At 41.4% G+C, this 16,063-nt stretch overlaps 2 protein-coding genes across 2 annotated transcripts in view; one reads left to right on the top strand and one right to left on the bottom strand.

Annotated features, from left to right (window-relative positions):
* The window catches only part of nt5dc1 (5'-nucleotidase domain containing 1), a 49,603-nt gene that overhangs the window by 19,769 nt on the left and 13,771 nt on the right, over positions 1-16,063 (bottom strand). Inside the window, exons 4-6 of the mRNA XM_072445339.1 lie at positions 14,015-14,124; positions 13,860-13,939; positions 13,536-13,617 (exon numbers count right to left, since the gene is read on the bottom strand). Of these exons, the coding sequence (XP_072301440.1) occupies positions 13,536-13,617; positions 13,860-13,939; positions 14,015-14,124 (272 nt within the window). The remainder of the gene's footprint in view (positions 1-13,535; positions 13,618-13,859; positions 13,940-14,014; positions 14,125-16,063) is intronic.
* col10a1b (collagen, type X, alpha 1b) lies at positions 9,195-13,113 on the top strand. Its single transcript, XM_072445268.1, has 3 exons — positions 9,195-9,305; positions 9,472-9,686; positions 10,774-13,113. Exons 2-3 carry the CDS (start codon positions 9,488-9,490, stop codon positions 12,627-12,629), a joined length of 2,055 nt encoding a protein of 684 aa, XP_072301369.1. The 5' UTR covers positions 9,195-9,305; positions 9,472-9,487; the 3' UTR covers positions 12,630-13,113.

Genomic DNA, 16,063 nt, shown 5'->3' with positions numbered 1-16,063 from the left:
AATGATACAAATCTCATGGTACAAGTTTAGCACAGTATTTCCTCATGGTACAATATTGATTGATTATCGTGATTATCGAGCTTCTGCAACAAAACAATGCATTTACACATTGGAGCTTGCAATTCAATATATGCCTTTATTCCCTCTTCAGGGCTTTTTACATTTCAAAAGATACAATTTGTAATTTAGAATTTAACTTATCTAAAACATGCACAGTAAGCAAAAGGGTCCGGACCAAACCTTACTCCAAATCTGGAGCTGAATACAGGGGCGCTGCACTGTGGCTGCTCCTGACAGAGTTACTAGAGTATTTTCCGAAACAATAAAGTATATGGGTTACTACATATGCGGAACATAAATAATAATCACTAAACACTCATGGATAGATTAACATGGGGGGGGGGGAATGTGTCATTACACTAAACCACGTGCATGTTTAGAGACAGCCTCTCCAAATATACAGAGCTTTATCTTCTCTTTACATCAGAGGCTGGGTCTCACACAGAGCCAAGGCTCAACGGCCACTGGGCCAAACAGGGCCAAATGGGAGTAGAGTCCCAATTATGTATTATTATTATAATACATAATTGTGTATTATGTAAAGTATGTTGAGTTCACTTGGTCACAATTTTCTATATATATTTTCCCATCATTAGCTTTACTGATGTACATCTTGATAAAGTATAATAAAATAAATACAAATTGTGTGGTTTTATGCTGTGACGTGCTGGTTCAAACCAAAATAGAAACAAATATTATTTTATGATTTTACTTTATCCTATTGGTTAGTTAAAGTCCTTGTTGGGTAACCGTCTCCTATTGTGCTATTGTTTAACAGGAGGGTTCTCAGCTCCATGTAAATGTTTATGATAATTATTGTAATGCTATATTCTAAAATTAACATTAGAAAGCAGTTTGGCATAATTTGGGACATTTACCGTAACTGAAAGAATAGCCGCCTTGTGTGAACAAATGTTAAGTCATGCCTAGAGTCTAATGGTTACAGTGCGGCTGTATTTAAACTGTGAAATAATCACACTGTAAATTACCTTCAGGCTTAAATGTGTTTAACATGATAGTGCTGACTCATAGAGGCAGCAGAGGCAGGTAAGTGGAGCAGGTGGGGTCAGGCCAGGTTTTACTGGCACAATCAAGATGAATGAGGGAGAGGCATTGGAGCATAGGCTCTGGTAACACTTTCCCCGGCTCTCTCATATCTCCTCAAAGCACTGAATTAGTTTTTGTTCCTGTATTTAGTTGCAGCTCCAAGGGTTAGCATGGCAAATACATCCATACATGTATTTTGACATATCAAAGCATCAAACTGCAAATAACTTTAATTTGGTATTTGCTTTATGTATTTTTTCATAATGGGATACTACTTTGTAAAAAAAAAATATTGAGATGTATTCTAGATACTGCACATAAAACAATATTTTACCCAGTTCCCTGTGTTTATAAAACACTGTACACAAGTGAGGGCTGAACTGCGACATGCTAAACAGACATTAGCTTATCACAGCAAATCAAAGCTCCAGGATCATTTCCAGCTCAAAGTACAGTAACAGTGGCAGGGCGCCTGGGTCTCACTGTAAACTGTGTGGACCAGCCTTTCCTGAGCACATTACAGGCACTGGAGACGTTCTCAAGCTTCACACAGAGGAGGGGATTACACTGCTCTTGATACGGATGGAGAAAAAACTTATTCTGGCGGCAGAGTGGTTAGCACCATTGCCTCACAGCAACAAGGTTACTGGTTTGACTTTCGGGCTGCCCAGGCTTTTCAGTGCTGAGTTAGCATGTTTTTTTCCATGTCTGGGTGGGTTTCCTCCGGACACTACGGTAAACTCCTCTAGCTACAGTAGTTTCGTGATTCTAACCAAAACTAACAAGATCTGGAGCTGGTTTTGCAGTGAAAAAACTACTGGTCTTGACAGGATTCTCCAGCTACATTGAAGGATGAATCAAGAGAGGACAAATAGGAACAATAAAGTGTTTTTTAACCTTAACAGGTTTAGAGCCCTAGAGAGATCTGCATCAATTGCAATATTAGATCAATCAACCTTTATTTATAGAGCTATTTACAACACTCAAGTGACTAAAGTGCTTCACAATAAAAAGCAAGGCAATACAAAACAAAAACAAACAAACTGTACAATAAAGTATGACTACATTACAAAATGTAGTGTGTGTCAAAAGCCAGTCTGAACAAATACGTTTTAAGCCTAGATTAAAAATGTTGTGATGGTGCACATCAGGATAATACAATACACCAGTCGGAGAAAACGAGGATGTCTTAAGACTGATATGGGCCCTATGAAACCAACTACAGCTGCAGTGTTCAAATATCTAATAATAAACAGGATTTTGAGTGTATGCAGCTTAGTGATTTAGTAACAAGGAAAATAAATACAATACCGTAGTAGTTAAGTGGAACACAGTACTCTGAATGTACAATGTAAACATCATCTGTATACAAAGGAGAGGCCAGAGGAATGAGAAATAAGAAATACTAAAGTCCTATTTATCACTAAAGCTGGGTAGTACATATAAAACAGGAGCTGCAATAAATAACAAAATAAAACTTCATTCTACAATTATAGCTCAAACGTCATGGTACTACAAAAGAGGGAAATTAAATATTATATATATATATATTATATATATCAACTTGTATTTACTGATAGAGCACAGATCTGTTTTATTGGTTTAAAGAGCTCTCTGTGGACTTTCCATGTGAAATGGGAATAGAACTTGCCATGTGGCAGAATAATGTTCATTATATGGGTGATGCACAGACATCGTGGCAAGAAGAAAAGGAGTGGTCCGAGTAGTGGTGCATTCAATGAGAGTGATCTGGTATTTTTGCATCTTAATGCCATGTTTGAGATGAAAGTGCTGACGTTAAACTTGGATTGGCTGGTTTACCATTTACCATAAACACTGGTGCCATGCCTCAGTTCCACTTGGTGCATCCTGGATGTTCTGGTTCACTGAACAACATTGTTGAACCCTGTTGCAGCTAATGAAATGCTAATAAAAGCTTAAGTTTGTTCTGATCTGGTTCAAGTTGTACCACTATTACCAGCTCTGGCTCACACATATACACAGAGTATAAGGGTTCTCACACAGTGGAACACCAGATCCTCCCGGTAATTACAGCACAAAACATGTTAGAGGCCACCTGGATGTTCTATACTCGCACACATAATGTTTCACCCCCTGACACAGGTCACAGGGGAGAAAGTACATGCAGTTTCAGAAAAGCTTAGTGTGACTTATCCGAGTGTCCTGGTGTATTTCCTCCGACAAAGTGCTTTACAGTCCATTCAAAATATTGCTGCATGCCAACCAACCACCCCCACACAACACATATGGATACGTGCACCCACAACACATGAGGCTGAGTACCCATGAGTTGAGGAAGCACCATCAGTGGAGCCGACTACACCAGGAGCAGTGGTGGTTCGCCCACAGCCACAGGACACCAACACAGAGAGAGATAAGGCAAAAATACCACACCTACACCAATATTTGACATATTTCACAATGGATTTTAAAGCTACCCACAAAAAAAGAAGAAATAAAAAGGAAGTGTGCTGCCCAGTGTTCGGGTGGTTACAGTGGCAGCACACATGCCAGGCTCCATGTGCAGCCGGCCGCAGTGTTGAGAGTTCCAATCTCGGCTCGGACCATGTACAGCTCGTCCTACCTTTTCTCTCATCGCCATTTCACGCTCAGCTGTCTAATAAAGCCTACGAGTAAAAAAAAAACAAAACTAAACAAAAAAAACAACCACAAAAACAGAAAATAAATAAATTTATTTCAGACTGATGTTGATGTTCTGCTCCATAACTGGATTTATATTAAGCACTGACTGAACCTAACGGCTGATGAAGTATGTTGAGGAATGAGCTGTATATACGCTGTCCTGTTCTGAGAGATACAACATTCACTTCATTAATGACTTTAACTTTAAATAGTTTTGCAATGGCAAACTTGTCAACCCGAGCAGTCAAACAAAAGAAGCATGTAATGTAGGTGAAACTGAATGACAACATAATAATCCCTGGTAAGATTTAGGAAGAAGGGTCAGACAACAGACTACTATGTAATATTGAGAAGAAAATACAGTACTTTCATAGCTCAGACCAGGGTTTCATAGTATTTGAAATGTGGCACTAGCTACTCAAGGTTTTCTAAATAAATGTCTACATCTTTAGCTGTGGCCAGAATGAACCAAAAATATTCATCCCACTCATGAGATAAGTGCTATTCGTGACTTGAGAACGTTCGGATGGTCTGACAGAATAAGCAGCTTCAGACGTTCCTATCACTGGTTCAGAGATAACTCTTCACCGCCCCCCAGAATAGAATCCTACCAAAACCAATGGCTGCCTCCAGGGTTTGTCTCGTTTTACTTTGCTTTTCTGGATTCAAACATACAGTACTTGCCTTTGCCGTTGAGCATCTCTTACTGCCCAACACGTCTCCCTTTTTAAGATGCTCCCATGTGTTGGTGAATAGTTTGAATTTGTCCAAACACTGAGGGGTGTTTGGACAGGGCAGCAGAAGGAACACAAAGCAGATTTTGAGCGAAGAATGAAATACCAATTAAAACAAAAAACGGATGTATTCAAATTATATCAATTCTACATCGTGTTCGGTTTATTTGCTCCTGCCACGCCTTTCCCGGGGCCACTGACAGAAAAACTATGAGAAATAAAAGCACTTTTAGGTGAGCAATGTCCTGCCAAAGAACACAACTGCAGAGTGTATGGCAAACCACCTTCTGACCTCCAGTTCCTGAGAGAATGACTAACAGAAAAGACTGTAGAAAATATCTTGTGAATCTCTTATTTGGCCTTATCAAAAGCATGTACTTTAACCATATACTCTATTACTTTATTACACACTATAGGGCTGTAAGATATATCACATTCAAATTGAAATTGCCGTTTGAACAAAAAAATGTGCAAATTGCAAAGACTGCAATTATTCAAGTTCTTTGCCAACAACCGGTCTAATGTATAAAAGCCAGTAGATCAGACCTTTACAATCAAGTTCTAAAATGCATAGGATTCTTCTATAGGATTAGCATTTCGGGCCTCCCTCAAATGTTAATGGACATTTAAAGACGTCAAGGAGAATTTTGAACAGAATCCAACAATTAAAACATAAATTGCAAAACTAATCGCAATATTTTGTCAGAAAAACCATTACATTTGTTTAGTGGAACGCTAGCAGCTGGTTTGGCTCCCAGGGCCTCGTCTGCATAGTCAGTGTTCTGTGGCTTCACCCGCACGGTGCATACATTGTATAAACCGCCAGTCACTGCTGTGGTGGAGCTTTTTATAGAGGAGACTGTTTGAAAAAGTGAGTAATGCACCAAGATGAAAGTCTGTTGTTTCTCTGCCGCGTTGGCAACCGTGTCCACTGTCATACATCATGTACAGAAGCAATGACAATAATTCAAATCAAATATTTTCGGGCATCATACAAGGTCCTAAGGGCAACTTTCATCATGTATGTAATTTTATACCCGAGTTTAGACTATGAAAACAAATAGAATAGAATATATGAACATAATATATTATATATATATTATATATATATATATATATATATATATATATATATATATATATATATATATATATATATATATATATATATATATATATATATATATATATATATATATATATATATATATATATATATATATATATATATAAATAATATATTAGTAAATTCCCATAATGTCATGTGCATAATATACACAGGCGCCACCGCTTAGAAGGTCCTGACGCCGGCGGCACACCCTCCGCACAGGCCCACAGAACGGCAGGTACAGGCAGGGCTCAAACTACACCCAGAATAAACGCCATCATTATACCCCATGAAAATAGGCCAATTATGGCACTTAATCTTCTTTGATTGTGAGAATAAGATCTAACAAGCAATTAACTGTAACCAAAATAAATCTGAAAATTAAGAGTTAAATCTGATTTCAAATGAAATAAATCTGCCCTTTATATCTTTATATCATCAAACCTGACCCATAGCATCACAAAGAATGACTCAAGAATAAGAGCAGGCCTGTTGTTGAATGGAACATTATGTGTAAGGAATAACTTGAATAGAGAGCAGAATAGCTGCAAAGATCCTCTGGCCTCCAAAGAGAAGGAAACCGAGGTACCACATGACATTCATATAGTGACAAAACAAACAAAACTGTCTAATATTAATGCAGCGTGCCATAACAGAGTTATGAACAAAATTAACCTGTCAACTAAGACAAGATGGCTGCAGTGGATTTTGGTTGTTTTTGTTTCCCAGGTTGGTAAAGCTTCTAACCTTTTCCAAAGAAACCCTATAATTGCATCAAGGAGGTCCATTCATAAAGCTCCAAATGGCTCTTAGTGGCAAATTTGGTTTATTAAAATACTCTGTCTACGCCAGTGTCATTTCCCCGCTTCAGGACACTATGTTTAGCCTGCTTTCCTGCTTCAGGCACAAAAACATGCAATTACTTTTGTCAACTACTTCTCACATAGTTGTCGCACCAAGAGCAGGATTTGAATATGACAATGCACACTCACATAGATCACAAGAAGTGTTCTTATCTCACTCTATAAACAACAAGCAAGTGGGAATAAAGGTGGTTTATAATAATAAATGAGGAACAACAAAAATGAATAGACAATTTGAAAAGGCACTGAACATGATGAGGAAAACAGAGCTGGCTTCCCTCCCTGGAGTTAATTAAAGCCACAGGGCACTGACTCACGTCTGGGGTGTCCTAATAATGTGGGGCCCAAAACAATGCTTAGAATGGACCCTTTCCAGAGGCACCCTGCCCAGCGGAGAGCGGGGAGACTGAACACCACTAATATATGTTTACCAATGAACACGCAGCACTTTCAGCTCAATACAAACTACAGCTCAACCTTCACACTGTGGCTGCTGAGGGAGCATCAGGAGCATCCTTTAACTCCGACATGCATGTGCCCTCTGCAGAGGCACTCATCTGCACAGAGGCACTCATCTGCTACAGAGGCACTCATCTGCTACAGAGGCACTCATCTGCTACAGAGGCACTCATCTGCTACAGAGGCACTCATCTGCTACAGCCAAATACAGCCAGGCCCGAGGAAGTCCGGGCTTTTCCAAATGACACACTGCACTGACCACTGTGGCCCTTTATACACCCAGCATCACTTTGTGGCACAGCTTGGATCTGGATTCTGTGGACAACTTACTCTGCAGTCCACACAACCGCCAAGTTTAAAAGGTTGAAATAAAAGATGATACTAAACATTGTCATTGACAGCTGAGACAGTCAGACAATCTGTAACACATACAACAATACTGAGACAAAAAAACATACTTCAAATGGTGTGTAGAGTAGCAAAACATTGTACTCAAGAGTAACATTACTTCAAAACAATATTACTCAAGCAAAAGTGCAAAGTAGTGGTTCAAGAAATTAAGCGCAAGTAAAAGTGTAAAAAAAAGAAAAATATATGAGGAAACCACTAAAGTAAGTTTAAGTAAAAGTAAGATTAGTGATGTTTAATACAATTCATGTGCAATTACTGTCGTGATCACATGCAATGGTATTTATTTATTTGTCTATGGGAGTTTTTATTTATTTATAGGAGATCTTCTACTGAAAGTGTTTTTCAGACTTCCTATAAGTGATCTGTTCTTTTCTTCTGTATCTACCTCTGTATCTACCTGCGTTGCACCAATGAAATTTCCCCATGTGGGACAATAAAGACAAATTATCTTATGTGACCTCAAATGAGTAAAAGTGCTACACACATGTTCCATTTCGAACCCGTTTCCATCACACACACTGCATGAGTTTTCTTTCAACAGGCGACCAAGCCACTCTACTTTTATATTGCCCAAATATTTGACTCTGTTTAAACAAATACAAGAAAACTGGAAACTAACACCTTTCCCAAAGCCACATTTCTACAGGAAATATATCCCACGTCCCCTTCCAGTGAACAACAAGTTTACTTTGCCACAAAAAATGAGAATTGAATCCATAAGAACATGGCATTCTTCTCTTGCATTGATACAGTAACCAGGGTATACCTCACTCCTGCCCCCTAGTGTGCAACAGCTACACCATGTTTATTGTTGCAAAACGACTGCCAAATTAACCCACAATCCGTCAACTCTCACAGCCCATGTTTCAAAGCGGCATCTGCAACAGAGTGAGACATCGCTCTCTGAAGTGGAACTGTGTTTGACTGGATAATTTTAAGTTTACCAACAGAAACAATGCTCACTGTATGTGTGTTCAGGCCAAAATTATAGATCAAACCGTTTCCATGGTCAATAAAACCTGTGAATTTATTTTACCACAAATGCCAAAGTAGAGCAAAAATAAAGCCTGACACATAGTCTTTAAGTTTTCCAAAAAGAGAGAAAACATCCTGAAAATGGTCCTCAATTATTATGAGGTGTTTGGACAAACAGCGTTTCAAAAATGACAGTTTTAACATTTAAATCAACATTTACAAATGTTTACAGAAAATCTAAATGCAAGTAGCTATTTGTGTCTATGAAAATACACATTAAAACAATGCATTTATTTCACAGGTTGCAGTTTCAGGGAGAACGTACAAATATCTCACTTTAACAGTTGTACACTTGTGAATCAAATTAATATTTAAAAACAAATGTGGACCCTAACCTGCTGCTGCCGCCTTTGGAAACATATACATACTGGAGCCATGCTTAGTAACACTAACAGTTTATCTGGTCATGGGTGCTTGACAAAGGGGCTACAAACGGCTCAGCTCGACCCACCCATCATTAGTCACAACCTGTACTTTAGAAACTTGAGTATTAAGGTCCAAGCGGTTTTGAAAGACTAATTTTGTTGACAGGAATGGGATTTATGCAGTTTGAGGTCACCAAATGCAAATTGTTCACTGCTATATGATATGCCCTTGAGAAAGTGAAAATGGTTAAATTCAAATATTCTCATTTTAAATAAAAACTAAATTAAAAAGAAAAAAAGGTAGTGACTCTAGGGGCAGGACTGTCACTCTGCAGTCAGGCCTCCTGAGGACATGGGCCCCGTCATTAAAGATGACATCAGACTGGGAGGGCCCTTCATGTGCAGCGTGTAGCTCCACATCGGGGACTGCCACAGTATAAAAACCCTCAGCCGAATGCCCTGGGAAGAGCAGCTGAGGCCCTTCACTTTAAGGATATAAGAGCCGTGCCCGACAGCAGCCTCCAGCCCAACTCACTGTTCTCTGAAGCCTAAACCCACGGTAAGACAAAGCCTCCACACTCACAGACACCTGCCACTGAACTCACCCACAATGCATCACTGCAGCATCTCACTGGTCTTTGTAAACTTACTCTGGTCTCAACGACACCGTCCTCTGGGACTTGTGTAAATACAGTCTTCCTGTAATGTTTTCATTTGCATTTTAGGTTTAGCTTCACAAAAATGGACCTGAGAGTAGCAAGCCTTCTCCTGGTCCTCCTGGCTGTGGCAGTGGCCACTCCAGACCGCTACTACCATGTCCCAAAAGTGCAAAAGTCTGCATATCCTGTGAAGAGTCAAAGTGCCCCCGTGAAGAGTTACAGAGCCCCTGAGAAGAGTTACAGTGCCCCCGAGAAGGGTTACAGTGCCCCCGAGAAGGGTGGTAAGTCCATTCAGTTTTTTCTCTTCAATGTAATGCCTTTTTTCTGTATCTGAATATGTATTTCTATAAAATATGATGAAGACATTGGGATATTACATGACAGAAAACATCACGTTACCTGCTCATTGACTGTGCTGGCTCTGGTTAAATTGCTGGGATGTGTGTGTGTAAATGAAGGGCTGGCAGTAAAAGATGGAGGTAGAGAAACTGTCCCTTTCCCATGTATCCAGATGACAGGTGGTGCTTGGCCCTTACCACCACTTAGTTTTAGCACGCACATTTGTTTCTTTTTTTTGTTACACAAATACAATGATGTGGTTTGACTGCTCGTCTCCACATAGACGCTGTAAAAGCTCAAATTTGACAGAACTACCCAACAGATGTAACCACATCAGACACGCCCTGTGACGGGTCCTTGTTTGTGCTCAAGCTCTTCCTGTGAGAGGTCACAAGGTGCAGCAGTGAACAGTAATCTGTCTGATACAATATGATATTAAAAAGCTGTGAGATGGGGAAGTGTGATTGTAGAAGTGGAGTACAGGTAAAGCCCAGTGTAAACACTGTGCACATGGTTGGGAGTGGTGACCAGGCGCCTCCTCACTGTCACTCTGTGGTGTGAGAGTCTGGCAGTGCACCACAGTCTGCCACTTTGTCTTTTGATGTGGTTTGCGCACAGCAACATGTGGCTTCACAATGAAAGCTCTGAGACACTGGCATAAGCTTCACAGGCAATAAATCTGTGCAGGACAACGGCCTTCACTCAGCCGCAGTGTTACTCACAATAGTGTCATCGTATCTATACATTTAAATGACTCATTGAATAAAAAAATCATCCCCCATATAAAAGGTTGGTTAACAGCAGCAAGCCCAATAGCTCATTAGATGCAGTAACTCACTCAATAGCTCTATAGAGGTTCTAATGCTATGCAATTTATGTTCAGCTCATTAAAGGATAATGCAAACTTTACATGAGGATGTTTATGGAAGAGAAGAACAGCAAAAAATATAATAATGAATTGAAGGAATATAAATGCACTACTGCAGACAAATTGTATATATTATTAATGAGCACATGTATGTTTTTCAGCTCCTACAGGTGAACAGGGACCTCAAGGTCCACCAGGAGAGCCAGGCCCGATGGGCCCCCCAGGATCCCCTGGTAGGAACGGCGCTGGACTTCCTGGACCTCATGGCCCTCCTGGTCCTCCCGGTCCACCTGGATACACACAAGCAGGAAAACCTGGCAGCCCTGGTGCCTCTGGCAAACCTGGAGCAACTGGCTACCCTGGTGAAAAAGGCGCCCCTGGTGCGACAGGTCCCATGGGCCCACGAGGAGGCCCTGGATCACCTGGAACGCCTGGACCCGCTGGACTTTCATCTGTCGGCAGACCTGGGCCTGCTGGTATTCCAGGATCTATGGGATCAAGAGGAGAGCCTGGCTTGAAAGGACACCCTGGAATTCCCGGCCTTCCTGGTCAAAAAGGGGATAGAGGTATTGGAGTTCCTGGTGCTCAGGGACCCTCCGGTCCAGTTGGACACTCTGGCCCAGCTGGAATGCCAGGCAAACCTGGAGAAGGAAAAACCGGTGCCCCAGGATATCCAGGTGAGCCCGGTAAGGGGGGTGCACCTGGAAGGGATGGATCCCCTGGTCCAATGGGTATGCCAGGCCCTAAAGGTCACACCGGAGCACCAGGCACAGGAGCCCCAGGTAAACCAGGTCAGAATGGCACCCCTGGTATGTCAGGGCCAATGGGCCATAAAGGTCCACAAGGTCCAGCTGGGCAGCCAGGTTCCCCTGGAATGCCAGGTGTTGGCAAAACTGGAGAGCCCGGAACCCCTGGAGGCAGAGGATCCCCTGGTACTCCCGGAACCACAGGACAGAAAGGAGAACCAGGCCCAACTGGTTTCACTGGTCACACAGGTGCTCCAGGTCCAATTGGCCCAGCTGGCCCACAAGGTGCAAGAGGATTCCAAGGTGAATCAGGCCCAAATGGACCTAAAGGAGACACCGGTATGGTTGGAGCACCTGGTCCCAGAGGTACCAAGGGTGACCAAGGAGCTCAAGGATTCACTGGAAAGCCGGGTGTCCCTGGTGCAGTAGGCCCCTCTGGAACCCCAGGTCACAATGGTGCTCAGGGTCCTAAAGGTGCACAGGGTCATACTGGTGCCCCAGGACAGCCAGGATCTAATGGTGCTCCTGGACATAAAGGACACACAGGGTCCTCAGGATCCCCTGGAAAACCTGGTGAGCCTGGGACCCCAGGACATATGGGCCCAGTTGGTCCAGTTGGACCATCCGGTCCCGCTGGACAAAAAGGGCACGCTGGACTTCCTGGGCCTCCAGGTCCTGCTGGTATGATGGCTAAAGGTGTGTCAGGTCCTCACGGTCCACCAGGAAATCCTGGAGCCAGAGGTCAGGACGGTCTACCGGGCCCTGTTGGTCCCCCCGGTCCTCCTGGACCCCCAGGAGAGATCATATACCACCATGAGAAAGCCATGCCCATCAAATCCCATGAGGTGGTCATGCCCCACGAGATGATGAAGGCCCCCATGTCTGCTTTCAGCGCAGTACTCACACATGCCTATCCTGCAGCTCAGGTCCCCATCCAGTTCAACCAGGTTCTGTACAACGGCGAGCAGCACTATGATGAACACAGCGGGGTCTTCACCTGCCAGGTGCCTGGCCTGTACTACTTCAGCTACCACATGCACGTCAATGGGGCCAACGCATTGGTGGCACTCTACAAGAATGAGGAGCCGATGGTGTTCACCTATGATGAGTACAACAAGGGCTTCCTGGACCAGATGTCAGGTAGTGCTGTGCTCATGCTGCAGCCTGGAGACCGCGTATACATCCAGGTCCCTGATGAGGAGAGCAATGGCGTCTTTGCCGCTGATAATGTTCACTGTGTTTTCTCTGGCTTCTTGATTGCGTCTACGTGATTCCTCAAATTCATAATTACACCTAAAATCTTTGATCAAAAGAGAAGCTCAGAGAAGGAAGACATAAATCAGTTTCCAAACTCCACTAAACTGATGAGCCCAGAAACGGTTGTCGTCATTTTCACAGATTTGCCTAAATTTCAAAGACAAGAAATTTTGGAAATTTATGAAAAAGAGTTTAATGTACAGAAGAAATGACCCGTCACAGTTTACATGCTGGTCCTTAGCAGAAAGGCTAAGGACCAGCATAAGACTCAAAGGAGATTTAAGATGGTGCTCTACATCTGCCTGTAACATTTACAGCCTCTGTTTTTTGTGTTTTGTTATGCCTGTTGTCTGAAGATTGAAATGTAATATACATCAGTTCACTATCCAAAACATTTGCAAAACCACTGTGAGAAAAATGCATTTTAGACTATGCCCTGTTGAATGAGTGCCTCTAAAAAGACCAAAAGACACAATAAAGTTAGAGTTGAAAAAATAAGTGATATTTTGTCTGTTTCTCTGTTGGGATATTTTAACGCCAAAGACACTCTAATATAGAATATGTAGACAGACATGTTTTTGCGAGATATATCTATCTATCCAACAAGGTTTCAAATCAAGCAGACAATTTTATAACACTAATGGATTGTAGTGAAACAATTATATTGTTTCACTACAATCCATTAGTGTTATAAAATTTTGAAGTTTACAGTTTACTACATTTGTAACAAACTGTAGTTTGAATCCAAACTTCACTTCAGAGTTCTGGCTTGCAGTACATATTAAAATGAAAGCGAATCAAATCTGTATATCCGCTTCTTTTTAGACTATCAATCCAACATACAATCTATCTGTTGAAAAGGGCACTACTCAAAAGCAGTGAAATAATGCGAGGACAGCAAATAGCTGAACGGACCATACCTTTAAAAGCGGATGTGTTGTAGTTGTGGTCGATGGCAGCCATCATGTCTTTCCAAAAGTCAGATGTCACCTTTTTCCCTTGCTGCTCACAAAAATAAGATATTTTTTAAGAACACTTAATGAACCAAAATAAAATTGACTTTTAAAAATTGGAATCTGTTAGGGATAGCTATTCTTCCCATGTAGCCACAAAGCCTTTAGAGCATGTGCCAAGGATAAAACAGTAGTTGTTTTTATTTGCTTTAGATTCAGAGTGTTACAGAGAAATAATTAATTGCAAATCATTAAAAAAAATGTAATCGTTAAACTGATAACTCTTTTTACCTTCTGAAACATGTCAAAAACTCTCCCACAAAGAAGAGCTCCGGGCAGGTCGAAGTAGTTGTCGTAGAAATAATATTTAGCTGCAACAACAAGAAGAGAGTGTTTGTTTTTACGGCACAGAAGGGATCCGGGGTGTGCAGTGTGGTGGAGCATACTGGATCTGGTGAAGGAGGTGTTGAGGCTCTGAAAGTGCTTCCACTCCCGCGTGGGGCCGTAGTGCTGGAGCAAGTCCTCTGTGCTCATTTCTTTGGTCCCTCGTGTCGCTCTAGGTCCATCAAAGAACAAGGTTATTGTACTGCACAGAAGGGCTCTTGGGAAGGAATAAGGAATTAAATTGTATTGTGGAAGTTTCCAATACATTGATTTGAAAGTTACTGGGCCTATTCTGGATTGTTTGGTAGCAGTGGTGATGTAAAAAAGCAAAAGACTTTTTGCGCTGTTGTGTTACTGTTAGCAGAGAGAACTTGAAGAAATGAGTCAGAATTTGTCACTGGTTTAGAAAAGATACTTTTTACAAGCAACAATTTAATCCACATTTGTATTATTAAACTTTGATTTATCTCGAGGGCAAATAATGTTTAGGACATGCAGAATAAATAAAGTTAGAAAAATGTTTTATTTGAAGCCTGATGTAAAACACATTTTTAGATATTAAAAAAAACATTTGAGGCTGAACTGAAATAAAAAATAAAAAAAAGATATAAATTAACCAGTATTATGAGAAAAAGATTACCGGCACTATACTAATCTACTTAACAATAAAAGAAACAATATACAAGGAATATGAAGAGTTCTAAATAGAGTCATTGACAATAGATAAAATAGTTGATGCTATCTTGAGTATTTTGTGGAGAACAACAATATCTTAAAGGGCCCCAACATGCAAAATCTACTTTTCAGAGCTTTTAACCTTCTTAAGCCTTGTTCACACCGATGCGTCCAAAGCGTCCAGTTTACATTCAAAATCTATGTGGACGCGGCGCGTCGGGGGCGTTTGAGCGTTGGGCGCTTTCCAACGCAGAAAAGTTGAACAAAGCTCAACTTCGTTGCGCCAGACGCGGCGCAGCAACCAATCAGAGATTACACTCCAGTGACATGCATGCACTATGCATGACCCGAAAGAAGACCAAAAACACCCCCCCCCCCCCCCCCCCCCCACTAGGCGAGTTTTTTAATAAATTGTTTCGCGAGCCCGTCGACGTAAAAAAAAAAAGGAGATTCTTAATAAATAAATTATATATATATATATATATATATATATATATATATATATATGCAAAATAATATGTCTGTTTGCCGTAACCCGACCGACCCGCTATGAAACTAGTCGACTGAAAAAAAAATATCAGCATTTTGTTGGAAAAACTTCAAAATCTTTTATTTTTCAATTATTTCGCTGACTCACCGACCGGTCTTTCCTGAACCACCGTGTCGAATATTTTTATCACGTTGGTAAACCTGACTTTCATCTCAAAGAACTGATAACGCACTGCGCACCGCATGCGCGGCTTCATTTTCAGTCCTCCACATGCGTCTATAACAAAACAGAAAGCGCGTAAAAGTCGTCCTATTGCCTTTTACAAGTTGCTTTGTCATTGTTGGCGCCACTGACGTGTCCATAGTAATGTCACCCTCTGTCAGGGTGTGAAATTTGACTTACGCAAATGCATTCTGGGATTGAAACACCCCCAGCAGTGTCATCACAAAAAACATGGCGGCGCCGTGTTCCCCCTGCTCGCCTTCGCTACCAAAATAAAGGATAGCGGCGTACAAAAGGTCGATTGAAATATCTTTAAATTGTGAGATTTAGTCTCCCGATCGGATCGATAGAGACGTTTTCCGTCATTGACTGTTGAAGCCTGACCCCTGGTGGTCAATCCGACTCAAAAAAAAAGACAAAATTTGGATCTTTTTTTTTGCCTTCAAAGTAAAAAAAATAAGAATTTGCCTACCGTCCGACCCACTTGAAAAATGTTGGGTCGGGTTACAGCACCTCAATGTAAATAAAAATGTATTCTGCACCAGCATCTCTACATCTCTTTCTGCACTACCCTGAGTTCGTCCGAACGTCAGAGCTTTAAAACTCTCACAACTCACGGCTTCCAAGATCGACCATAGATCTATGAGATCAACAGGTAAATTAACATGAAGGATGCGGGGTGGGCGTGGCTTTGGCTCACGCTCCCATTCATTGAACACTTTGT

Source organism: Eucyclogobius newberryi, unplaced genomic scaffold (genome assembly GCF_026437365.1).
Source record: "Eucyclogobius newberryi isolate DKJ021-1_F unplaced genomic scaffold, fEucNew1.0.hap1 SCAF_1, whole genome shotgun sequence".
In the NCBI taxonomy this organism is placed as follows: Eukaryota; Metazoa; Chordata; class Actinopteri; order Gobiiformes; family Gobiidae; genus Eucyclogobius; species Eucyclogobius newberryi.
The sequence above is the reverse complement of the archived record's forward strand: the minus strand, read 5'-3'. Positions and strand labels throughout refer to the sequence as shown.

What these genes read in the sequence shown, in the direction of transcription:
- col10a1b (XM_072445268.1), top strand. Translation starts at nt 9,488, where the DNA reads ATGGACCTGAGAGTAGCAAGCCTTCTCCTGGTCCTCCTGGCTGTGGCA. An exon ending in CAGTGCCCCCGAGAAGGGTG is followed by an intron (nt 9,687 to 10,773) that starts GTAAGTCCATTC and finishes TATGTTTTTCAG; the next exon opens with CTCCTACAGGTGAACAGGGA.